The sequence below is a fragment of the Penicillium riverlandense genome, assembly GCF_028828495.1.
Source record: "Penicillium riverlandense strain IBT 135883 chromosome Unknown utg000006l_segment0_segment0, whole genome shotgun sequence".
In the NCBI taxonomy this organism is placed as follows: domain Eukaryota; kingdom Fungi; phylum Ascomycota; class Eurotiomycetes; order Eurotiales; family Aspergillaceae; genus Penicillium; species Penicillium riverlandense.
The window spans coordinates 2,525,558-2,550,614 of record NW_026643197.1 but is presented as its reverse complement, the minus strand read 5'-3'; the positions used below and the strand labels follow the sequence as shown (position 1 = coordinate 2,550,614).

Sequence of the window (25,057 nt, the reverse complement as noted above, 5' to 3'; positions counted from 1 at the left end):
ATCCTCACCTCCCTCCGCCCAGTCGGAAACGATCCAGCGTCCGCCCAGGCCCCCAAGACGAATGAAATGGCCATTCCTTTCACAACACAGCACAGCAACGCATAGATAGCATAGCCAGGAAGAAACTCCGCTTGATCTCAACAATGGCTGAAAAAAAAGGAGTCAACAGAAAAGATTTATACATGTAGATGGGAAAAAGCATTTCGATTAAAAACGAAAAAAAGATTTCATAGCCAGCCAAGCCATCTTTAACGGAAGAGAGAATATCACCGCCGGCCACGTCGACCGCCGCCACCACCGCTAGACTGGCCCGGCACGGATTGCGCGGGGGAGTAGAATTGCGGTGGATACTGGTACAGCTGGGCTGGGTTGACGGCGGGGCTGAACTGCTGCGGCGGGTAATGGGACTGGCCGAGCATGGGGCTTGGGCTCATCTGGCCGGGCGCAGCGGATAAGGGAGAGGCGGCGTGCTGCACTTGCATGGAGCGCAGGTTCTCGACCGAAGGCGAGCCGCCTGGGTATCCAAACCCAGCAGCGCCCGACATGCCCCCATACATACCGGCTGGGGAAACACCGCGGCCTTGAGAGGCGAGGTAGGCCTGGTACTGCAGCTGTTGTTGGCTGAGAGAGGTCACGGGGTCATGGCCGAAGGCGCCGTTGAGCCCGTTGATGCCATTGTTGGAATATACGTCCAGCGCCGGAGCGTTGGCTTTATCTGCGGAGATAGGCCGCGAGGGGTCGATGTTAGGGGCAAATTGTCCACTGTACTGTCTTTCCAGGGGTTGTTGCGAGGGGTAGTTGGAGGTGCCATGCCGAGAGGATTGGCGATGTTGGGGTTTCTCCATGGTGGACGGATGTCCTCCTGCTCCCTCGCGTCCGTGGTGGTGTTCCCGGCCGCTGCTGCGCGAAGAAAGTCCAACCTCATCCATCAAACGTTTGTAGCCCTGGCTTGGGGAGGCTTTCAGCTTGGTGAGTACCTTGGACACATTCTTGACCACATCAGATCGCATTGACTCGTCGAAGAATGGCGTGGTTAGGACCTTGAAAATCAAAGTAGCTCCCGAGGTTTGGTCGCTGAGGATCTTCTCCAACACTTCATCGCCGGGGCTGAAGAAGAGAGCTTTCAGAATAGTGTCTCGAGCCTCCGCCTCATTGCGTTGGTTGATCACTTTGAGGACGGTAAGGTAGGCGACCTTGTGAGTGCAAAGATGGACAAGGTGAGGAACCAGTCTTGGAGCGAGAACAGTCCGGCGACGCGGGAATGTACAGGTGTCGAGGAACCAGGTCAGAAGCAGGGCCCCGTTGGCATTGGTGGCCAGCTGCACACTGTGAAGGGCGATGGCCGCCGCGAGCGTTCGCTGCTGATCCTTTGTTGCGTGGTGACTCTCCAGGCAAGCTCGCATCGCGCGAGCACCAAAGCGGCCCTGAGAGACCTCCCACATCCGGCTCAGCATGGTCTCAAAAATGAAGTCGTTGTAAGGGGCGCCGAATCGAAGGCAGCACTGTAGCACGTAGTTTCCGTACTGGTCGAGGAAAAGCGGAACGGTATATGGCCGCAGGGCATCAACAATCATCTTGATCTGGGTCGGAGTCTTGCAAACATCGATAATCTTTTGGGCAGCCCAGGTTCCGTTCTTGTGAACACCGATTTCGGCAAGGTGAGGCGCGATGTGGGAGAGCATCTGCTCCTTGGTTGATTCACTGCAGAATTCAAATAGTTTCTGAACCACTGTATTCCCAAGGTAATCGGAGGCTAGTTCTGCGATCTCGGGCAGCATCGAGGCAGCAGTTTCCTCAATCTCTTGGATAGAGCAGGCTCCGTTGTCAATTCGCTTCCGAATATCACGCAGACGAGGCGCGTCAAACATTCTCGTCTGACTCGGTTCAGGAATGGGAGGGATTTCATCCTCGAACGCCTGGAAGGCAATAGCACTCTCAATGGTTGCGGTGATGTTGCGGCAATCGTCCTCGGTAGCACCGAATTCTTGGACAATCGGCACCATCTCCGGCAACAGATCCTCAAGTGCGGCAATCTGAGGCACAACACCTAGAGCTTCACCCTGATCAGCACCATCGCCTGACGCGAAATTGGCCTTGAAATTCGGATCCGGAGTCGGAGAAGACTGGACGCCATTCGCACTGGGTGTGCCAGTCGCTGAAGCGCCAGGAACCTTGGCGTACCCGATCCTCACTGGTCCAGCACCAGGGAAGATCTCCTTGCCATTCAGAAGGGACCTTGCCTGCACGGCGCTCTCAATGCGTTCAAAGTTGACAAACCCACAGTTCTTGTGAGTCAGCACGCGCGTGGACTCGATCTTCCCGTACATGCCAAAGATGGCTTCTAGGGACGTCACAGTGGTCGAAACGGGGATGCTACCGATCCACAACGCTCGCGTTGGCCCATCCTGATTGGCCTCGTCTGCCATCTCGCCGGCAGGCCGCATACCGACGGCAGCACCGGCGCCAAGCTGCATCATCTGAACCGCTTCGGAAAGATCATCATATTCACCATTCTCCGCGATCTGCAGATCCGCAGCGCTGTAGCTGTTATCCAGGCGGGAAGGGGTGGCGAGGTAGTTCCGAATCGAGGAGCGTTGGGGAGGAGCTTCCAAGATTCCAGCCGTCCGAGCCCGAGGCCGGGAGACAGACGCGTGGTTGGCAAAAGCCTGAACGGCAAGGTTGTGCTGATGGATTTGGGCTTGAGTGGCGGCCAGTTGAGCGGCTGTTGCGGCCGCGGACGGTGTGAGGGTACCCGAGGCCTGAGAGTAGCGGCTTTCATACTCCAAATCCTCATCATCCGCGTACTTCTCCTTGGCATTGACCGAATATGATCGGAACCGACTGTTGTTCTTCATCATTGCCAACTCAGCTAAGAGAGGCGGTAGTGAAGAAGCTTGCTGCTGCTGTTGCTGCTGTTGGATCAGCTGTTCCATTGAAGGTCGCGCAAGGGTAGCCCTGGCTTGCTGCGGGGTCTCTGCCAGACCCAGATAATCCAGCGTCTTCACATCAGTGTCCGCAAGTCCGTCTCTGTAGAAAGATGCCTGACTGGGCGAGGAGGGCCCGTCGGAGGACTGGATACTGGTCAAAGTTGTAGCACGATCGCGACCCGTTGACCAGTTCGTGGAGAACAGAGACGGGCCAAAGGGGCTGCCCGATCCCAACAGACTGCTCCTCTGTGGCATCGAGCCCGCTCGAAGACGTGACAGCATAGCTGGATTGGGCGCCGCGGCAGAGCTGGCCACTTTGGAACCCGAATCTATTCCTGAAACCCCCGGCGGGCGGAACGGGCTCGTTGAAGGCGTCGGTCGAGATGTCTGCGACATGAAGGGCTGTTGGGAATCCATCTCATTCAGGGTGCCCATCGGAGGGAATCGAGAAGGGACGGTGCCCGCTCGGGCTCGCCGACCGGTGGGGTTGATGGAGCCATTCGAGCTGGGGATAAGATCAGGGAAGCTATCCTGGCTGGGAGATTCAGGGATATTCTCGCGCAGTGGGGTGGAGTGACCGCTGGTCGGAGGACCCCAAATGCTGGGAGAGACGCCTTCTTGTGCCTGGATTTCGCGGGCTCTGTGGTGGGGGGGCAAAAAAGCAAGCGTCAGCCAAACCCCTTCAATCACGGACAAAATCCTACCGTTTCGAGTATAGACGAGTTCCCAAATCGTGCGAAGGGGATCCAGCCCCTAGTCGTGAGCTACCGATCGATCCTGCAGAGGTGCCAAACGGTGCTTTCGGGGTCCCCGATCCAGCCACGTCGCTGGGCGAACTGCGACCCGTCGAGGGCTGGCTGTAATTGAAACTCATCTGACCTTCAGGCCGCGAGACCGGCAGCATTATTGATTATCAACGGGTTGCCTGTCCAAAAAGGCAGTATTCTATGTTCCTTCCACTCTATGCCTTTCACACAATGGGCGCCAGGGCGAAACTGGCACAGCAAGCCGACTGCTCAAACGTATGATCGCAGGTGTGCGGACGACACCATAGAAGGTCAGGGACGACTTCGAAATCCGGGGGTTCCGTGGATTGGTGAGAAAGGCGGTCGTAGTCTGCAGGTGTGGGAGATGAAGTTAGTGGGTGTTTGAACGAAGGCCGCGGTTGCCACCAGTCCCACACGCCCTCCACGCAGAGTGTAGGAGACCCGAACGATCCGAGAGACGCGGAGATAGGCGCACCAGGATCAACACGAAGGGATCGGACTCGGATGGGGAATCTCACCGGTTCAAACACTGGTGTCTCTCGGGCCAGTGTCTCCCAAGCGGATCAAGGCGAGGATTGGAAAATAACGATGTCGCTTGATGTCGGAATCCAAAGAATCGCAAATGTAAGCAGGAAAGGGAGTGTGAGGCGAGCGGGGATGGGAGTGGATGGTCGTCCGGGAGTGAAGGGATCGATCGAGGTGGCTGGAGCGACGGTTAGTTGGGTCTCCGCGGGTCCGGCAGTAGGCGACGGGTACCAAGGGCGACTTACCGCAAGGACGTCCACCAGAAGAAAAGAAGAAGAAAGAAGAAGGAGGGTTGAAGGGAAGGGAAGAAGGGAGACGGATCGTGAAGAAGGGGGATAGAGATGAAGACGAGGTTGCGTTGGGGCTGGCCGGGATGCCCGAGGCTGATGTGGTTGGTTGGTGGATCAAACAGGGTGTCGGAGAGAGGTACAGTACAGGCCTCAGTGAACGATGAGGATGATTCTGGATTTACTTCTCGTCTAGGTCCTAACGGTACTAATCACGAATGGAATCAACTAGCTGATCGGTCACTACCCCGAGAATCATGGCACCGCCCCGGATCACGCAGCCCATCCACCCAGCCAAGCTTCGCGCCGGCATGCTGATGGGAAACCGAAACAAGGCCCCGCATTCCCTGCGTCGTGAAGGGCCGTTCCTGAGATGGGGTTGTGATGCAATGAATGCAAGGGAGTCGAAGGGATGTCCTTGGTCAGGTACCGTGATGGCGCATTGGAAGGATGATTATGCCGGGGAGGCATGTACTTGAGAGCCCTGGAGTATACCCGAGAGTATACCGAGACTGGTGTCCCCGAGAGGATTGCAGAGCAGTGTTCAAGGGAAGCCACAACATGTTCGTCCGAGTGTCTCTGAGGGTTGGACCAGTTGATGGATGCCTGAGGCAGGAAAGACGGTTGCTGGTGCGCCACACCGCCACACTTGGGTTCCCTGCAGTTCGCGCTCTCACATCTTCCCTGGACAACTTCCCTGCTCCCCCAACACTGCCCGGATTCGGATCCTGCATGCTCCTGTTGAGACGTATCCCACGCCGCCATCTCAACAAAGCTTCCCTCATTCCCCTCGCATAAGCCCTTTTTCATCTCGCGTCCCGACCCGATCTCCACGACAGACACCTCCAGCATGACAGACACCATGGACGAGGATCCCTCCTCAGGTGTCCTGTCCTCCTCCGAGGAAGAGGAGCCGATCGAATCCCTCGTCCGTGGTCGCGCGAAACGAAGCACCGCCGGACTACACATGTCGGCCCTCCTCGAAGCCGCCGCGGACGACGACCTGTCACTCCTATTCGAGGAGGTGGAAGATGACAACGAGTTTGCGATGGAAGCCGGGCCCGAAGCGGCCGAGAAGGAAGACGACATGCTGGACTCATCCTCCGATGATGACGACGACCAAGGGCCGGACGCGAGAAACGACTACGAAGGAGAAGAGCAGCTGCGGAAGGAAGAGCGCAAGAAGCGCAAGGCTCAGAACAACCTCCGGTTCCAGACCTTGCGCAAACGCGTCAAAATTGATCCCACCGCCATCTCCTCAATGCCTGCTCCTCCGCCTCGCCCGAAGAAGAAATCTGAACGCATCTCGTGGATCCCGACGCCTGAAGACGGGCCTACGCGGTCATCGTCGCGCAGACAGACGATGGTTAACAAGGAACTCACGCATGCGCGTCTGAAGGACAGTCAGGAGAAGCGGGTTCGGATTATTGCGACGATGAAGGAAGCGGAAAAGCGCAAGGCCCATCTAAAGCCCAAGGAAATGACGCAGGAAGATCATCTGGTCGAGGCGGCGAGGATAGAGCGGCTGAATAGCAAGTCCGTCAATCGATGGGAGGAGGCAGAGAGGAGAAAGGCGGATGAACGACGGCTGAAGATCGAAGCACTCCAAAACCGTCGTCTGGATGGACCCGTCATTTCATACTGGAGTGGTCTGGCGACCTGGGTGAATGGCCGTCTCACCCGTGTGGGTAAAGTAGACGTGAAGCCCAAGCCCAGCAAGGAGGAGCTGGCTTTGAAGAAGGCAAAGAAGTTGGAGAAGGAGAGGGAGGAAATGGAGCGGGAAGAGAAAGCTGCTGCGGAACTGCGAGCGAAAGAGAGCGCTGCAAATACAGCAGCATTACAACCACAGCCGGAAAGCTCTGCAGCTTCAATATCCGGTACAGCTTCGATATTACCGGAAACAACACCTCTTGACCAGCCTGCAGATACAGCAGCCCCTCCCACAGCAGCCCCTCCGCCGCCTGTGGAAGTACCTGCCAGTAAGCCGCATGAGGAGCAATCTACGGAAGACCAGGCTGCTACAGCACCTCTGGTGGAGGAAGAAAAAGGCGAACAAGTGGACAAAGAGACCCCGACACCCACCACCGAACCCTCAGCGCGGAAGCTAGAACCTGATGTTGAGACTCCGGTTCCTCGTGAGCCGTCGGCATCTAGTCCAAAGTCCACAATGCCGGAACCATCCTCCATCGAGAATGCGGAAGCCATGGACGTTGACCCAAGCACGGCCCCGACGGATGCCATCAAGGACACCGTTGAGTCACAAGCACCGACGACGACGGCCGAGGAATCCAAATCCAAAGCAGACGAATTGGGCACGATCACCCCAGACAACGGGGTACCGAACGCGGATGCACCTGCAACCCTCGCACCTTGGGAATCGGCTGATGCCATCCCCCTTGAGAAAGCTGCCATCCAAGAACCTCTCTCTACCGATGGCGTGAACGGCACTCCCTTGCAACCTGCGATCCCGCCAGCGCCGCCCGTGGTCGAGCATACCGGGCGCACACTCACCATCCTCGAGAATTTTGACGACAGAACCGCGCACAGCAAGCAATACAACATCTACTTCAACGCCAAGAAGCCACCGCGGCTGACCAGTATGTCGCCACCGTTCTTTGTCGCTTGAATCACTGCTAATGATGTTCTACAGAAATCTCGTCATCGCTATGCGTCATCACCTCACTCCCGTCGCGCTACCGGGACCCGGAGACCTCGCTGCCTTACGCCAATTCGTACGCGTATAGCCAGATCCGCCGCATGCTGTCGCAGGGGCATATTTGGAGTGCGATGCTGGGGTGTTTCGTGGGCCCGGCGGGCGTTGCTGCCCGCGGCGTCCCTGAGCGGTTTTTAGGCGACGGGACGGGCACTGGGACGGGCACGACAGTTCCCGACGATGGCGCGTCGGTGGAGCCGTCGTGATTGTTCTTCACGTCAATAGATACCCAATGTTTGAGATTCTTCTATTCCATTCGACGACCATCCGAATAACCAACGTCATAAAAAAAACTCTGTAGCCTGACATGTCATCGACCGGGTGTAGACCCAAAATAAATATCCTCTCACGTCTGCACATCATCCTGGAACCCCGGGTCGGGGCCGGCGGTTGCCCTGGGTAGCTCGGCGGAAGGCGTCGGGAGGTTAAAAAAAGAATTCGAGGACCGTCGCTAGAGCCCTGACGAACAACACGATTTGGTCGTGAATCATAACCACCACCCTGTTCGACCGGAGCCGTTCCATCCCCTCTTCCACAATCCTCGTCTTATTCGTGATCCTCCAGCCTAATTCCGAGCATAATCATCCTGGCGGAGATCGCCAGAGTCCAGACTCTTCATGTCGGAACTAGCCTCGACGTGTCAGGGATGTGTCATGGCCCAGCAGCCGGATGGGGACGTGGGACCTGGTCCACTTTTCGCAGAACCATTTTCGTGCTCCGGGCCCGTCACGCCATTCGACAGGATGGCGTCAGGGTCGAAGCACGCCGGTTCTAGACCTGGGTAGCAGTGGTGGGGTGGTGCTCACCGCCCCAAAATAGAATCGCGAGACAATGGCTTCTCCCGATGCGGGTCTAGACTTGCTCGCTGCTTTATAACTATTCTGTTACCACCATTAGTTGTCACTCACTCACACACACCCCGTCTTGGTTCTCCGCCATCACCTCTGAACAAGCACTGTGGAAGAGGGAACAACCACCACCCTTCCTGACCTAGGTTCGTCCCTCTTATCTCTTGTTATCTCCTCCACTCAGCGTCCACGATAACCGCGTGCCTTCCTTCCTGTCTTACCCGACTGACTCTTATCTCCAGCATTCTTCCTTCCAGCTACATATTCTCCTGCACTGGCCCGATCATTCTGTTTCAGACCATCCATCACCTAAGGGGTCCTCGTGCTCCACAACCCGGCGCAAGGTACTCACGATAAGAGATACAAAGAGCGAGGCATTTGTCCACCTCCACTCCGGCGTCACCGCCAGACCAAAGGAAAAATGACTCAATCAGCTGCTCCTTCTCATCACCGCCGCTCCCCTTCCTCTTCCCATGCCATTGCCTCCAAGAACAAGTCCTCCCGCCCGGCATTGCATCGCAGAGGTACCTCCGCCCTCAACCCATCCATCTCCAAGCTGGGCGCTGGGCACGCAAGGGGAGCGAGCAAGTCAGAAGACATCCCCGAGTTTGATATGGCCGCCAGCTTTCTGAACTTCTGGTAAGTCCTTTTCCTTTACTTTTTCTTTTCTTATCTATGCAAGGGCAACATGCCATGCCGTCTGCCGTCATGGAGACACACACCAGGATTCGGGGCCTAACTCTATCGGCAGTGCCATGTGCGAGAAGCAGATTACCGTGCCGAACAACGCTCTGCTGTACTGCAGTGAAAGGTATGTTTATCTATTATATATTGCCGGGCCCATTATTCGTGTCCCAAAGCTCATTTCTTTCCTCAGCTGCCGCCGCAAGGACTCTTGCAAGCCACTGTCTGCCTCGTGGCCCTCCATGTCTCCCACTTCCACTTCCACTTACACTACCACACCTCCCACCTCTCCCCCTCTGTCTCCTCGCACCATCGTCGCCCCCATGACTCCCACCCGAGTCCAGAGCGTGCCCTCCATCCGGATACCCAGTGACCTGCACGACAGCCGCACAGATCTCGACCCAACCGAGTGGAAGCCCGTAATAACGGCCACCCACGGCCGCGGCCACAGCACGTCGTCATCGGCGAGCCTCGCCTCCTCCGATGCCTGGAACTACCTCTCCCAGTTCCACGGCGGCAACGAAGCAATGCTAGCCCGCCGCCCCAGCTCCAACCGCAGCACCACCAGCCTGCCCGCTCTGGTCGGCGGCGCGGGTGCGGGCTACATGCACACGCCTGCTACCCCGTCCACGGTGGCATCGTCATTTAGCAGCACCGCCTCGGACGATCTGGGCTCCATGTATGGGTCGGCGCTGGCCATGCAGCAGCGCCCCCTCCCGCCGCGCCATAACCCGTGCTTCTCGGGCGGTGCCACTGCCACCAAGGGTGTTGAGCTCGTCGTGCCCCATATCGCAGTCGTCTCGGCGAACGGATCCATCTCCAGTCCGAACGGGTCTCTCTTCCACGGCTCTGATAGTACCGTCTGGGAAGACGGGCCTTGCGAGAAGACTTCGTCCATGTCGGCGCCTATCACCATGAAGCGGGCCAGTCGTGCTTGAGTTGGACCGACTCGTGGTCCCAGAACCTACTCTAGCGTGCCGCTTTTCTTTCTTTCTTTCGGACATGCTGTCCGATGTATGCCCCTTACTACCATTACCCCTCAAGAGCGGAGGGAGATTCATGACACGATGTGATGTGACGGATTGACGGATTGCTTTGTTGTGGCCCTGTCTTTTCTCAGTTTTCTTATGGAATAGATTTATAATGCTTCACTCTTTGGTTCGGTCCTTTGCCTCTCGGTTTCGTGCCGAGGGTCATGGGTTGAATTATTTTTATATCTGGTTTTCGATCGGAGGATGTGCAGATATATTAAGGTATTGAAACGTCCACTGGTAGTAGTTTGAAAGGGAAGAAGGATATTCCGACTTCACTATAGAAAACCACACTGGAGCTCCACTCTACAATATATATTTCTATTCTCGTCACCCATCCATCCCCTCTAAACAAAACAACATATACACACCACACATTATATACATAATGAGTACACCCCTCCCCGACCCGCCAATAACAAAAACACCAACAAGACACCCAACAACCTGCCTCGCCGTCTCCACTCCCCTCCTCTCCACACTCCGACGAATCCTGCCCCAAAAACCTCTTTTCACCCTCTCAATCGGCAGCGGAGCAGGCCTCCTTGAAGCACTCTTAGCACAGCATGACCATGACCATGACCTCTCCGCAACGATTGCAGTGGAAGGGGTTGAGGTGGGCTCCGCTGTGAATCGGTATATACCGGAGCAGGATATGCACGTTGTTCCTGGCGCGTGGGCTGTTTCGGGTAGGGCGTTGGCTGCGGCGGCTTGGTTGTTTGTTTATCCTAGGGATGTGGGGTTGGTGGCGAGGTATTTGAATATCAGTCGGGGGAGGGATGGGGAGAGGGATCTGGAGAGTGGAAGTGGAGGTGGAGGCCGAGGTGAAGGTGAGAATGAAGGCAACGATCCAGCTGTGAATGTGCAATTGGTTGTCTGGCTTGGTCCGAGGGTCGACTGGCCAGATTACGAGAATGTTTTTACGAAGTCACTATTCTCGGAGTTGGCCTTTTTGGGGGAGGCAGAAGGGCTGGCGCCGTATGAAGTTGGGGTTGTTGCGAGGAGACGCGTGTCCTGACTGTTGATGATGATGATGATGATGATGATGATTATTGTACTTTTATGTTGTCGCTTCTTATACCCATTTGATTCTCATCGCGGTTGATATAGAGAGAGAGAGAGAGCTAGAGAGCTATAGCCAAATAACACTTTGCATGAGTACTTAATTAACCCTAGAGACAAAACCCAAACCACACAGAACCAATCCAGACAGATACGCACATTCTAACCCTAATGACACAAGAACAAAAGCCACTTCACGACTCAAAAGTCATCCGTAAAGCAGCAAACCCAGCATCCCTCCTCCTCCTTGAACACCGCCTTGGACTATGTAACAAGGCCAGTCAGCATCACATCATATACACGCAGACAACACCCTTGCCTTTCCCTCCTCCGCCCCAAAAAAGACGGCAACAGGAGAAAGAGACGGGAAAGAGAAGAGAAGAAACTCACATAAGGCTGCCCACACGGCGCCTCCTCTTGCGTCGCATAACAACCCCCCAAACAGAACGAGTTACCCTCATCCTTCCCGCTCGGCCGGCCGATGACAGTTGGCGCATCGACGGCGTCGATGGCCTCGTCGAAGCTATCCGGCATCTCGAACTGCGCGTGGATGTGCGTGGCGAGGAGGGAGGCTGTTAGGAGGAGAAGGCTGGAGAATTGCATTTTGGATGTCTTGGTACCACTGCTTTGGTCGGTTTGGGCTTGGGTGAGGTGGGTATATGGGTTTGGTTATGTTTGGATTGGAGACACTCGGTAGAGATGTATTGGACTCGAGTTGCTGTTGTTGATAAATAATTATTTCCTTGAGGTTGATTTTCTGTTTTCTAGTTTGTAGATTAACTCGAGCAAGGGGCGCGTTTGGCATTGTTGGCAAGTTGCGCGTGTGCGTGTGGAATGTGGGTGGTGCTTGTGGGGTGGGTAGTGCATATTAATCTTCTTCGTATGTATCTACCCATTTTGTATCCGAGAGATATAGGAAGAAGTACATGGAAGACTCAGTTATACTTGGAGACTTGTTGTATTCAGCAAAACTGTCTTGGTTAGTCCTCAATATCCTAGTATGTTCTGAACACTTTTCATACTTGTATCCCTTTTGGCGATCATCGACATAGTACGTACCCTAGAAGAGTCGTTGTTTTTGTTCCTGCATACCATACCAAGTCCAGTGTGGTTACATTAAGCTTGGGGACAGCGCAACTATGGCCGTGATATCATCGGCGAGCTCTTTCATCACTAACTACAAGTACCTAGCTTACGGGGCCAGGAAGGACTGTCTGTAGCCCCTTCTATTGTACAATAGATCTGCATTATATTTGACTATCAAAACATATCTTGAATGTCTTCGTCCCACGAGTTCTTTGAAATGTGCTAATGATTGTACTAGTACTAGTATTCTCCTACGGTACGGTGTAGTTAGTAGTTAGTAGTTCCCGACCCGAAATCAAATTGTCCCCGCAGACCCCAGGCTAACACAGTGTAACACTGTATAACACAACTAGCAGACTCAAGAAACAGCACATGGGGTTCGCGGGTGTGACCACCGGCCATATGAACCACGCTCTGGCAGATTCTCGATTAGCCAATAGAACAGCCCCTGAACAATCGGATTGTACCACGGCACGGGTTCCCGAAACCTGGGATACCCCGTGGCGGGTGACAGTATTACCTACACACGCGTCAGTGTCCAACTCAAAAGCAATTAGCTATTAAGCTGGTATTTGGTAGCTAGTGGCCTGCTGTCCCGGATAATAATTCCGTCTATGGACCGTCGCCACAGTGTCCCTTAACTCGCATCCCGATATCAGTCAAATCTGTAATAGTAAGTGAAGAAAGTAGTACGGAGTACCTAAATAAATGGACCGCCTGCGAACCAAGACGCGCCGGGTGATTCTCCGCTCTGAAACGGTTCCTCTGCACTGCCTGTGCTAGATAATAAGCCCTCGAAGCCCTGTGCCGGGCACAGAACGAACAGGTCACGGCCATAGTGGCGTCTTGCTTCCACCTCGAGAATCGTGACTCAGCATTATTGAATGACCGAGATGTACTCTCGGTCGTTCTAGACTTACGGCAACTCCAAGTCCCGCAAGGTTAGATCAGGGAAGTGTCGGGGTCAACTCGATTAGCCACCTCGCGAGCAACGGGCATTATTTTTCTTGCCCCCGAATATATAAGCTTCGTAAATCACGTAGACAAAACACAAATCGACCAGGCGAAGAAGGAACTGGTGGTTCGGCCGGCCGGTGGAGCCATGTCCCCAGTGACTTCGCCAGGAACCCTTTTCCAGGTCACTTGTTGCCTCCAATTGGCGCGACCTTCATCAAGGGTAAAGCTTTCCTTCCTGTCTTGGCCATCTCCCCTTCACTTAGCAACCACGCTGGAGAAGGCGGCCATTTGGTTTCTGGAGCAGAAAAATGGCTGCTCCCAACAATGCCCACAACAGAGTTCGCAACTGAAAATCGAAAGCGTTCGAAGCGAACTGAGAAGGACAGGGCGCTCTTGGGCACTGCTCGTCTTGGGAGAAGATATTGGGCAAGGCCCTGACTGACCATCTGAGGACACGCACCCTGCCGACCGTGCTGTGCATCTCCACTGACGGATCTGGATGAATGATCCCCGTAGCCACTGAGGACGACAGGGACTGATGCCAAAGACCAAAAACCGGACAGCAAAGGGTGCCACAACTGACCACCCTGAAAAATGCCCGGCTGACCGTGTTGTGCATCTCGATAGACAGACCCGGAAACCCCAATTCATCCCAGTAGCCTCTGATGGCGATTGAGACTGATGGCGGAGACTGACGCCAAAGACCAGAAACCGGACACCAAAGGGGGTCACAACTGACCACCCTGAGACAGAGCCTGCTGACCGCGTTGTGCATCTCGATAGACAGGCCCAGAAAACCTGATCTCATCCTAGTAGCCTCTGAAGGCGACTGAGACTGACGCCAGAGACCGGAACCCGGGCGCGACTCATGACACTCATTACCTCACACTTCCCAGAGAACACCGAGCACACCGAGCACACCGAGCAGGCCGCCTTCCTGACAGACGCAGATGAGAAACCCACCACCTCGGACACAACACGTTCATGGAACGACCGATGTGGCCATGGTTGAACGTGGACCATCATCGACCAGCGGCCGTTCAGCACATCCATCTCGAATCGTCGAGAATGTCGGAGCGTGCATTCGCTGGGAAGGCTTGCGGGACGCAGATACCTTTGAGCCTAACCCGCACATGGTCAGCAAGGGTGACTGGCGACATCAAGACCCAAGGCCAGCGAAGAAGTCGTATTGCACGAGAACAACAACCGAGTGATCGATTTCAAACCGTTGGGACAACCGACGGCAATCTTCTCGGAGAGGCAAGCGAGGCCGATGCTGTTTAGCTGCGGAATACTTCATGGTCCGCGCAGGCACAGGATCACTTGTGGGATTGAACGCAGCACAAGGGCATTTCGCGTCCAGCAAGAGCTTGGACAGCAGCCCAAGCAGGAAACCATGGACGATGAGCCAAGTCGAAACCGAACTGTTGCTGCTCTAGATGTGAAATGACAAGGGAATACCCGGAGGCAGAGAAAAGGACGAGGAAGAACCGAACAGAAATGCCAACGGCAGGTCCTTCTCGTTTCACATCTGAAGCAGTAACAATTTGTTTTCATGTCTCATCGCCATCGTCACTCCACCTTCTCCGCTTGTTATCTTGCAAGCTGTACCACCGCCGAGAAGCCCTGGCACCGCACCGCGTCTATACTGTGGAAAGAATCGAGCGCATGGCTGCCCTGCGTGTCGTGACTTTTGAGGCGGTCTCGCGGTCCATCATCTGCAATGCGCAAGTTGTTCAGCAAAATAGCACGCGCTGAGCCCAATGTCTTCGATTGTGGGAGGTTGGGCACGACGGTTTCGCACGGGGTATTCCTGTCGCGAGATGCCAGCTGCCTCCGCGCCCTGTATTCGCCACAAATTGAGTTGGCACACGCAGAAGTTGCTCTGGCGCTGTCAAGATCCCGCGCGGCCCCAGCACCGGGCCGACGAGTCTCATCGTCCGGCCCAAGGGCATGCGCTGTGTGTCTGTTCTCGGTCTGCGCGGGGAGGTTGGAATCGTCGGGCTGCGCTTTTCTCGGTTGTTTGGCTCGAAGGGATCAGGATCGGTCTGGACTAAGGAGGGCGCGAGTCAGCATGCGATGTCCTGAGAAAGAGAGAGACTGACAGAAAGATTCTTACGGCCGGCCTATTAACACCATGGGTTTCTTTCACCACCGGCGAGGCAGCTGCGCGAAGCAGGCTTCGTCCATTGATTTTGGCCATTTGTGAGCATTTTCGAGGCCACTTTCCATCGCCGGTGTGGTGCAATGCCTCAGTGACACGGGGGCAGAGAGAGAGAGAGAGAGAAAGAGAGAGAGAAAGAGAGAGAGAAAGAGAGAGAGAAAGAGAGAGAGAGAAGAGAGAGAGAAAGAGTAGTACCCACGAGGCTCTCCCTTTCGGCCTCGTCGCCATCAGTATGCAGCAAGTGCTGAACAGCAGAGCTTCTTTTTTGGTATTCTTTTCCATCGACATCGATTCTTGCTGCTCCCTCCCTTTCGAGACAGCTGTTCTGCCTGGATGCAGGTCGTGACCAGCGTGGTGCAATACCCGACTGTTTGCTCCAGCGCGTCGGCCATCTCGTCTCCGGATCGGAAGGGAACACTTGGTGCTGTTTTCGTTCGTTCTCGATAGATGATCTTTGAATTCAGGTCCTGCAGCTGCACCGATTCGATTTCGTCATGGGTAGAGTCACAGGGGTCGCTGGGCAGCCCAAGCAGACCGAGCGCAACGAGGGCTGAATCAGGTAGTCCGACATGGTGGATTGGCAATGGTAACAAGCAATAAAGTAAACGTTCAGGCCACCAAACCAAGATCGACTGGTGGTTTCCCCAGATTCACACACTAATAATATCGTCTTCTTTCCTCTGGGGTTCTTTTGTTCTCTGCGTGCTGCGGAGACCAAACCCACCCCCGTTATTGGCCGGCATTTTCTTCCGCACCCGAATGGGTGAAGCATCCAAGTCCAGTTGGTCCACCAGCGATGCACCTAACCCGCGGGGCATTCTTTCATAGTCTTGGAGATACATCATCGGCTACGTGTGGCAACAGTGGTGTTATCATTCGAACGGAACTCGACTCGGTTCCGACGGCATCCTTTGTTTTGATCTTCCTTATCATCTACTTGGATTCTTGCTACTCGGGATCCTTCCCTACTCTTAATCTCGAGACCAGTGCGAAAGAGAGTCAGTATCCGGCTGTTGAGCGTCTCACAACTGTATGGCCGACCGCTCTGTTTCCTCATCTGCTGCCCTTCTGCTTTGCCACCCACACACCCTGTTCCCCCTGTCTTTGGAGCATTTGGAAACCCTAGGACCTGTCCTAGTTCATGTTCTGATCTCCCACAATCATGCCGACAGGTAGCCCTTCCCTCGTCCTCCCTGCTGACCATGCAGGGCTCTAGTCAGACGCAGGAGCCCCGGTCAAGCCTCTTCCACGCCGTACCACCTCGTCTCCAGTTCCCGTGGTCTTTTAGCTGCGGGTTCCGACCTCAGGCCGGCCTCAACAGACGATAGACAGGATGTCCTCCAGCGCCCCAACCACCGATCCTTCTGCCGGCCAAGCACGCTCCTCCTCGGCGAAGGACAGCGCAGCAGCAGCACCACCACCAACGCCCCAACACGGATCACGGTAGGTACCAGTTTGCTTCCATTGAGGGCGTCCACGTCCTCTAGACACCACTCACCGTGCAAGTGATTCTCATTGCGAATACAGCGACGATGCCCCGACCCACGAACACCGCCAGGATCCGGCGGACGGTAACCAGGAGGTCCATTATTACCGCGGATTCCTCGAGCGGCTGCTGGACCTCGTCACCCACGGGGACGAGCAGGCCGTCAGCCGCATGATTTCTGTCATTCGCTCTGGTGCTTCGCACGACGCCATCCTCGTCACCCTTGCCGAACTAACTGGCGAATCAAACCAGCCGGACAGCGAGATCGGAGGGTAATCTTTCCTCCTTTCAACCCGACTTTATCGCGATCATTGGAGACTCAGAATTCTCTCTTCTCACAGTAGGAAAAGAATAAGAAGAAAAAAAAAAAGGTGAAGATGATCGAATGCTTCGCAAGAGGCACACCGCACATTCTGATTGATTTCCTTTTTGGTTCGACCCATGTGTGTGTGTTCTGCCCTTGTTTGGTGGACGTTCAAGTTGGCTTGAGATGAGAAGAGAGAAGATCAGATCGAATTGAAAATTGCGTTGCACATCGTTTGATATCGCGTTATGTTGTCATTATCTCGTTTGTCATTTTGCCGTGCCCTATCTTCTACCTACCGAATTTCGGGACGGAGTTTCAGCTTCGTCAATCTGCGCCTTTGTCTGTATCTGTTTTGCCTTCGTGTATCTTTGGGCTGGGCTGCTCGCTTGGGGTGCAAGTCCGGTTGCTGTTGAAGTCGTGTGCTGGCCGGCCACGGTCATAGCGGATGGTATCGACGCTGTCTGTTGAGTGGGCTAGACGGGGCTTCGGTCTGGCTGATCCGGTACTTGTTGGACGGAGTCCGTGGGGATTTCCTGTTGTTCTTTGTTAATTCGCCCTGTCTGGTCTGGTAGCTATGTTGGAGTGTCAGGGCTTGCCTTGTCCCGTCACCCTTCCTCTGGGTTGACTCGTCTCCGTGGAGCGCAATGGACTGGCCATATTGCTCCTATTCGCTCCCGCAAAAGAAAACAAACCCGAAAAGAAAATAAAAAGCCGACAGACGGGATGGGCTCTAAAGATCCTGGCTCTGATCCCTGCAGGCACGGAATAAATGGTCCGCTGTTCCCACAGACGGATTCTATCTCCGTGACCACTTACTCCAACACCACCGCCTGCCTTATTTCTTGCAGGGTCTGCATCTGCACACTTCCCTCTCATTCCCACTGCTCGTGTCCTCCACCCCAAGCGGCTGCATTTGTATTTGCTCTGTCCCGACTGAGAGACGAGACTAGGTGTCATCGTAGGCGTCGTGACCGAAGAAACGAACCTGCTGAACTCGCCCGTTCCTGGATCCACCGCCCCCTACATCCTCTACTCTGCTTTGCTCTACCAAACTCCACGACTTGATCATTCGCACCTGGATACGCCTGGGGAGTTGCTTGCCCTAACGGGTTACCAACACCCCGTCCACGATGTGAAATCCTCTACTCCACTGCCTTCCCCGAGCGCGAAAGAGACAATCAAGCCCAAAGCCGCTACTAGCTAGTGCAGACCAGGGACCGGGTAGAGGAAGCAGTGCGTCTATACTGGAGAATCTGTACCACACTCCCCCATTGACTTGACCCTGGCCCTCCCGCCAGGGAAAAGGAAACTGGTGCAGGTCGTGTTTCGAATCTGCCTGCCAGAGTCCCTCCTAGTTACCGACATCGTACCCCCAGACGGATAGTTAGCTCCGTGTATGTTCTTGCGGCTTTATTGTGGAATCGTACTTGCTGCACTGTATCCCCAGGAATCTGCGTAGATTAGTACCTATATCTATCTTCTGGAAACGATTGTGGCAGCACACCACAACACCAAGTCTTCATAGGTCCTGAACACGAGGCCTTCAGGACCCGTCACACATTTGATCGAGACATTACTTCGAATGAACGGGAGTTCCAAAAGTCTGAAACCCTCTACCTACCGCCTAAGCGGATAACCGGTTTCAGACTTTTGGGACACCACTGTAGGTGCCCAGTGGCGAGAGCCGATCCGTTCCTCTGTCAAGAAAGAAGAGCAATGAAGAACCAGGGAGCTTTTTTTATGAATTGACTTGGGGCGAATACTGTAGATGTAGAACTTGATCTCTACCATGACATGACTCGAATCGAGTTTCCTCTTTTTGCCCACTGCCATTGCCTATGCACAAAATACCTAATCTACCCACTTCTCTACCTCTGCCACACCACCTAACTTGCCATGTGCCGATTGCTCACGGAGTGCAGCGGCCCGTGTACCGCGGGTACAGCGAGCAGTCGCGCACGGTGTGGCGCGCGCACAGCCATGCCAGGAAGCGCTCCAGGCCCAGACCATAGCCGCCGTGGGGGGAGGTGCCGTACCTGTAGAAGAGAAACATTAGTATACGAAAAAACAAAAGGAACGGAAAGCAAAGGGAAGGGAAGGGTCGACTCACTTCCGCTGGTCAGTGTACCAGTAGTATGGCTTCGGATCCATGCCCTCGTGCTTGTAGGCATTCATCAACTCGTCCCAGTCGTCCATCCTCATACTTCCACCCACAATCTCGCCGACGCCGGGCATCAGGACATCAACACTCTCGGTCACGCGGCGGTCCGCCTCATCCTTCTTCATGTAGAAGGCCTTGATGTCCGCGGGGAAGTGCGTCAGGAAGATAGGCTGGTTGATAATATCGGTCATCTTGCGCTCCGCGGCTTCGGCGATATCATCACCAAACGTATGCGGCTGGCCTTCTTCATTGGGGATATCGTGCTCGCGCAGCCAGTCGATCGCATCGGAGTACTTCATGCGCTTGAAGGGGCGCGAGGGGGGCTTGAAGTCGGGGTTGAGGGTCTCGATGTAGCGCTTGATTTCGGGCTCGGCGAGAGTCAGATCGATAACGCGACAGATCACCGCTTCCAGGTGGTCGAGGAGGTCCGTGAAGGTGATGAAGTCCAGCTCGGCTTCGATGTGCGTGTATTCCGACAGGTGGCGGCGGGTGAGCGACTTCTCGGCCCGGAAGGACGGGCATACGCAGAAGACGTCGCCCATGGAGGGGAGGCACGTCTCCAGGTACAGCTGCGACGACTGCGTCAGGTAGGCGTTCTCGCCGTAGTAGTTAAACCCAAAGAGCGTGCTGCCGCCCTCGACCTGCGTCTGCACCATCGCCGGCGGCGTCACTTCCAACATGCGGTTCTCCTCGAAGGCCTTGCGGAAGGCGCGGAGCGTCGCGGCGCGCACCTTCATCACGGACGAGGACATCTCGCCGCGGAGGACCAGGTGGCGGTTGTCGTACAGCGTCTGCGGGTCGGCGTCCGGCGCCACGCGCGTGGTAATGGCCTCCTTGTCGCCCGCCGCGCGGCCGATGATCGTGAAGAAGTCCGCGTGCAGCTCGCGGTTGTTGGGGGCGTGCTGCTTCGGCGGGACCGCGCGCATCTCGCCGTGGATGGACATCGAGGTCTCGAGGGTGAGGGTCATGATATCGAAGGTCTTGACCAGGTCCCCCGTGAGGACACATTGAAGGTATCCGTATCCGTCCGCGAGGGTGATGAAGACGACATCCTTCTGAGCGCGCATGCGGTGCACACGACCCAACACCCGCACCCGGGTGCCGGGGGTATCGGACTCGGGGGCGCGCAGCTGGACGACAGCGGGGTCGGTGACGTCGAGACGAATGCGCACCGGCGAGGGTAGCGACGCATCCTCCTTGATAACGACCTTCTTCGCCTCCTCGAGCACCTTGTGGCGCTTGTCGGCCTCGGCCTTCTCGCGGATCGCCAATTCTTGCTCCTTGGCGGCCTTCTTCTTGCGCTGCTCCCACAGGTTGGTGGCCTTCTTCACGGCGGACTTGGTGGCGGGCTTCCACTCCAGCTTGGCGGCCGGGTCGACATCCTCGCCGGCCGCGTCGGTCTGCGACTTGCGGGTGAGGTACTGGATGCCCTCGGTGGTTGGGGCGTGCTGCACGAAGGCGTGCACCAGGGTCTTGTAGGGGGCGGACTCGGAGCCAGTGGCGGCAGCATCATCCCTGCCGACGTCTTCGTCGATGTAGATGATAGGAGCAGCCATAGTGTGTGCGTGCTCTATACGGACTGGAGGGACACTCTGCGGGAAGAAAAATGGCGGTTAGCAGGGCCACTCCGTGAGTCACACACACGCGAATGGAAAAGTCCGGGCCAGACAAGTACGCACCAGCAAGCAATAGTCCGGAATAGTCGGGCCGCGGCACTCTTATCGCCCAATTGCAAATGGGCCAACGCAAGGAGGGAAGCGCACAGTAGTGTGGAGGGGAAAGTCAATGAAATTTCGCCGATAAGTGATTCCCCACGTGGGTGCCTGAGGCAGCAGTGGTTCCTGAGGCAGCCCCAGTATATCGGACCATCTTGTCTAGAGCCCTACATTGGATATGTGATGCAAGCTAGGGGACCAGGGGCAAATCAGGTAGGTATGGTGCCCAATCCTATCGGGGGAAAGCTCACTTATGAGCCGGGGAGATGTCGATCTAATTCAAGTTCAACCTACGGTGTTGTCCTAATCGCGGCAATGCTACTCGGTTGGCAGAGAGTAGAGAATGGTCCCTAGTATTGCTTGTTCGGGATATCCACCTGTACCTGAGACTTCTAAAGAGTTACTTACCAGGCTCCTCCCCTCGAGTCCTTCACTGCACTATTCGCTCGCCCGTCAGTCATCTACGAGTATCTCGGGCGGATGGCCGGCCGGCCCACTTCCCGTTCGGAATCAGTGAGCCCATGGCAAATTGGTCGGGCGTCAGAGACTGTCTTCACCGATCCGCTGAGGGTTACAATGTCGGGGTGGGATGTCAGGAAACGGTTGGCCGGGCTCAGGTCGGGTGGTGTTCGCGTCGAGCGGAAGCAGGGATTCAGGATTCAGCCTCATTCGGCCCGACGGAGGACAGGAGACCCACGAGCAAGACATTATTTCGGGTAGATTGGGATCACCTATATCGGTCATGAACAGGGCATGCCAGGGGCAGGGGCGGGCTGGGGATTATTGGTGTGGGGGCCTGAGCCAGAGATGACGGAGCCATGGAACAGGCGGAGGGAAGCAGAACACGAGAAGGGAACCATCGTTGCAAGAGCAGAGGACGAGTCAGGAGTAAAGACATCATAACATCGTCGATTGCAGTCAATCCTTCTCGACCAACAGCCTCCTCGCCCGCAGAGAGCAGACACTAGACGCTTAGGGCACAACGGTCACCTGCGGCAACCTGCGAACACCTCCAAGTTGGGTTTAGTCGCGCCCTCCTTTTCCCGCTCGAATTCTCCCCCTTTTACATACCTTGCCTGGATTCACTTCCTTGCCGTTCATTCTTTACTTCGTTCTTCTTCTTTCTCTTCCTGTCGCTCTCTACACTTCCCTTTTTTTCCCTGCCTCCCCTTTTTTGTTTTCTCTTTCTTTGGACTGGGGTGGTCATCCTCTGCTGCTGCCACTTATCCCTTTTCAGTTAATTCATTCTGGCCCTAGTCACTCACTCTCTTTGTTTCTCCCCCACGAGCTTGGCCTGTGGTCTCTTCCATGGCATCGCTCCCTCTCGCGGCCCTTATATAACCACGGCATTCTCCATCCAACCGGGAAAGAAAAGTTGCAGGTTGGTCCCGATCTCATGCCGCGCTAAAGCTGCACATTCCAATTGACTCTTGCCGCTCACCTAGACACGTCGCTGTTTGGAGCTTTCCCTTCTTTCGCACTCACTCCCTTTTCTCCTGAATGGTGATCCGTCCCGCCATCCTTCCCTCCCTCCCTCAACATCCATCAGGATCGGCCTAGACAACGCGTGCGTTCGGTCCGGCCCTTCTCCAGGGACGCTTCTCGTGACCCTTCGACCTCGCCATGCAAGCGTCGGATGCGTCTAACAACTCACGCCTGGTTCCCCCCAAATACGGTCTGAACGGCGACTACAACAACAATAACAACCACTCCGCCCCGAGCTTCTCGGACCGCAACGCTCGTCGAGCTAATATCCCCGCTATAAATACCGCTGCAGCAGGTCAGCCATCCGATATGGCTTCTGGTGCCGCGTTTGATATGAACTTCACTCCACTTCTCCCTTCCCAGCTGCTGGTGGGCAGCCCCTTCCAGCCCGGGACCCCATCCGCCTTCACCTCGCCCCAATTCGCGAATTTCGGAGGTTTCCCCCAGGGCAATGCCAACGGGCACGCGCACAACTCGCAGAACCAGATGGGGAGCCCAACCCAGGGCATGCACAACCACGGTCTCTACTCTGGTATGGATCAGATGGGCGCCTCCCAACTGATGGGAGGACCACAGTCACCCATTAATGGGTTTGGAGGCATGGGTAATGCGACTCTGGGCAGCCCCGCGGCATCGGTGGCCCCGGGAATGTTGTCAGGAACAAGTCGTACGGTGTATCTAGGAAACATCCCGGCTGAAACAACTGCCGAGGAAATCCTGAACCATGTACGCAGCGGCCAGATCGAGTCCGTTCGATTGCTTCCGGACAAGAACTGTGCTTTCATCTCCTTCCTGGATAGCAGCTCGGCCACCCATTTCCACTCGGATGCCATCTTGAAGAAGCTGGCCATCAAGGGTAATGATATCAAGGTCGGCTGGGGCAAGCCTTCCCAGGTACCCACGTCCGTGGCCCTGGCCGTTCAGCAGTCGGGCGCGTCGCGCAATGTTTACCTCGGGAATCTGCCCGAGGAGACGACGGAGGACAGCCTGCGGGAAGAATTGGGCAAGTTCGGGCCCATTGACACGGTCAAGATCGTCAAGGAGAAGGCCATTGGATTCGTGCATTTCCTGTCCATCAGCAATGCCATGAAGGCCGTGACCCAGCTTCCGCAAGAATCACAATGGCAGGCGCCGAAGCGAGTTTTCTACGGCAAGGATCGTTGCGCATATGTGTCCAAGACGCAGCAGCAGAATGCTGCCCAGTTCCTCGGAATCGCTCCTGGCTATGCGCATGTACTGAATTCTGCGGATCGCGATCTGATTTCCAACGCACTCGCTCAGCAGTCCGTGGCTGCGGCCGCCGTGGCGACGACGGCTGGCGGTGTGAACAACCTGGGTAACCGAACCATCTATCTCGGAAACATCCACCCCGAAACCACCATTGAGGAGATCTGTAACGTGGTCCGTGGCGGTCTACTGCACCACGTTCGATACATTCCTGACAAACACATTTGCTTCGTCACTTTCATCGATCCGACCTCGGCCGCTTCGTTCTATGCCCTCAGCAACCTGCAGGGCCTGATGATTCACAACCGGCGGCTGAAGATTGGCTGGGGCAAGCACTCCGGCCCTCTGCCCCCTGCCATCGCACTGGCTGTCAGTGGCGGCGCCTCCCGCAATGTATACATTGGCAACCTAGATGAAACCTGGACCGAGGAACGCCTCCGCCAGGACTTCTCGGAGTACGGCGAGATCGAACTGGTGAACACCCTGCGTGAGAAGAGCTGTGCATTTGTTAACTTCACCAACATCGCCAACGCCATCAAGGCGATTGAGGGCATGCGCAATCGGGAGGAGTACCGGCGATTCAAGATCAACTTCGGCAAAGATCGTTGCGGAAACCCGCCGCGCCAGGCTGGAAACAACCACGGCAACAATTCACAGCAGAACCGCAATGGGGTCAACAACATGGAAGGACCCCAGTCACCTTCACCTGCGCTCAACGGCTTCCAGCAGCAGAATCTCAGCCAATCCGGCTCGCAATCCAGCCCGACTCGGCCTGCCCTCTCCCCTGCACCGGGGTCCACGGGCTCCCAGAACGGCCAGCGTCACCCGCTGCAGAACGTCTCTTCTCCCTCCGGAGTGCTAAACGTGGGATCGAACAATCCGTTGACCATGTACCTGAACCAAATGTCCGCCCAGCAAGCACAGGAGCAGGAGAACCGCATGAATGACCACATGGGTCTGTCCCCAGGCCAACCGCAGCAGTCGATGTACAATGGCACCAGCAATGGAGATCTTCCCAACGGCGCCGGCATGGATGGCCCGATGCACCAGCACAAGTCATCGAACGGCTACCTCAGCGTCGCCAACGGTTCCGCAGGACCCGGCCACCACTCCACGGCCAGCACCAGCAGCCTGAGCGTGCCGCGTGCGCAGCACTCCCGCGCCGTCAGCCTGCCCTCCTTCTCCCAAGAGCCATTTGGCCCTGGCTCAGGGGGACCGGGCGGTCACAGCCGTGCGGGCGCAGCACACCAAGCACAGAGCAGCTTCTCCAGCTTCACATCCGCGCTCGGCGGCCTCAACCACCCGGGCTTCGGTCTAGCTATTCAAAACGAAAACTCGCTCCCAGGCTGGGCCGAGGAAGAGATCGGCGCCAAATAATCTTTCTTCCACAAAATTTTTGGAGAGCATTTCTAATTTTGCTTCTTCTACATAAGGTTTTTGATCTTTTGTGTCACGTCATCCTTACTACCTCATCCATTTCGTGTATTGCTTTCTCATTCTTAGTCTCTTTTTTTTTTTTGGACTCTTCGACATTCTTTTTATTTTTCTTATCTTCTGGCTTCTTCTCTCTTCTTCCTTTTTGTGTTCAAACTCCAATTTTGCTCGCCCATGATTCTTCTACCTTT

At 55.6% G+C, this 25,057-nt stretch overlaps 9 protein-coding genes across 9 annotated transcripts; 5 read left to right on the top strand and 4 right to left on the bottom strand.

The window, feature by feature from the left end:
- Positions 1 to 266: 266 nt before the first annotated feature.
- N7474_007228 (putative RNA binding protein Jsn1) lies at positions 267 to 3,831 on the bottom strand (the record flags this gene model as incomplete). Its single annotated transcript, XM_057198638.1, has 2 exons — positions 267 to 3,567; positions 3,632 to 3,831. 2 exons carry the CDS (start codon positions 3,829 to 3,831, stop codon positions 267 to 269), a joined length of 3,501 nt encoding a protein of 1,166 aa, XP_057052078.1.
- Positions 3,832 to 5,356: 1,525 nt separating this feature from the next.
- N7474_007227 (putative signal transducer) lies at positions 5,357 to 7,425 on the top strand (the record flags this gene model as incomplete). Its single annotated transcript, XM_057198637.1, has 2 exons — positions 5,357 to 7,103; positions 7,157 to 7,425. The coding sequence occupies 2 exons, from the start codon at positions 5,357 to 5,359 to the stop codon at positions 7,423 to 7,425; spliced, it is 2,016 nt and encodes a 671-aa protein (XP_057052077.1).
- A 1,063-nt stretch (positions 7,426 to 8,488) lies between these two features.
- Positions 8,489 to 9,689, top strand: N7474_007226 (uncharacterized protein; the record flags this gene model as incomplete). Its single annotated transcript, XM_057198636.1, has 3 exons — positions 8,489 to 8,706; positions 8,819 to 8,878; positions 8,945 to 9,689. 3 exons carry the CDS (start codon positions 8,489 to 8,491, stop codon positions 9,687 to 9,689), a joined length of 1,023 nt encoding a protein of 340 aa, XP_057052076.1.
- A 481-nt stretch (positions 9,690 to 10,170) lies between these two features.
- Positions 10,171 to 10,800, top strand: N7474_007225 (uncharacterized protein; the record flags this gene model as incomplete). Its single annotated transcript, XM_057198635.1, has 1 exon — positions 10,171 to 10,800. One exon carries the CDS (start codon positions 10,171 to 10,173, stop codon positions 10,798 to 10,800), a length of 630 nt encoding a protein of 209 aa, XP_057052075.1.
- Positions 10,801 to 11,045: 245 nt separating this feature from the next.
- Positions 11,046 to 11,447, bottom strand: N7474_007224 (uncharacterized protein; the record flags this gene model as incomplete). Its single annotated transcript, XM_057198634.1, has 2 exons — positions 11,046 to 11,108; positions 11,235 to 11,447. 2 exons carry the CDS (start codon positions 11,445 to 11,447, stop codon positions 11,046 to 11,048), a joined length of 276 nt encoding a protein of 91 aa, XP_057052074.1.
- A 3,033-nt stretch (positions 11,448 to 14,480) lies between these two features.
- Positions 14,481 to 15,896, bottom strand: N7474_007223 (uncharacterized protein; the record flags this gene model as incomplete). Its single annotated transcript, XM_057198633.1, has 4 exons — positions 14,481 to 14,914; positions 15,247 to 15,359; positions 15,415 to 15,601; positions 15,710 to 15,896. The coding sequence occupies 4 exons, from the start codon at positions 15,894 to 15,896 to the stop codon at positions 14,481 to 14,483; spliced, it is 921 nt and encodes a 306-aa protein (XP_057052073.1).
- A 488-nt stretch (positions 15,897 to 16,384) lies between these two features.
- Positions 16,385 to 16,813, top strand: N7474_007222 (uncharacterized protein; the record flags this gene model as incomplete). Its single annotated transcript, XM_057198632.1, has 2 exons — positions 16,385 to 16,494; positions 16,558 to 16,813. 2 exons carry the CDS (start codon positions 16,385 to 16,387, stop codon positions 16,811 to 16,813), a joined length of 366 nt encoding a protein of 121 aa, XP_057052072.1.
- Positions 16,814 to 18,753: 1,940 nt separating this feature from the next.
- On the bottom strand, positions 18,754 to 20,561 carry N7474_007221 (asparagine--tRNA ligase DED81; the record flags this gene model as incomplete). The annotated part of the gene is made up of 2 exons (XM_057198631.1): positions 18,754 to 18,880; positions 18,955 to 20,561. 2 exons carry the CDS (start codon positions 20,559 to 20,561, stop codon positions 18,754 to 18,756), a joined length of 1,734 nt encoding a protein of 577 aa, XP_057052071.1.
- A 1,782-nt stretch (positions 20,562 to 22,343) lies between these two features.
- N7474_007220 (putative differentiation regulator (Nrd1)) lies at positions 22,344 to 24,809 on the top strand (the record flags this gene model as incomplete). The annotated part of the gene is made up of 1 exon (XM_057198630.1): positions 22,344 to 24,809. The coding sequence occupies one exon, from the start codon at positions 22,344 to 22,346 to the stop codon at positions 24,807 to 24,809; it is 2,466 nt and encodes an 821-aa protein (XP_057052070.1).
- Positions 24,810 to 25,057: the final 248 nt, after the last annotated feature.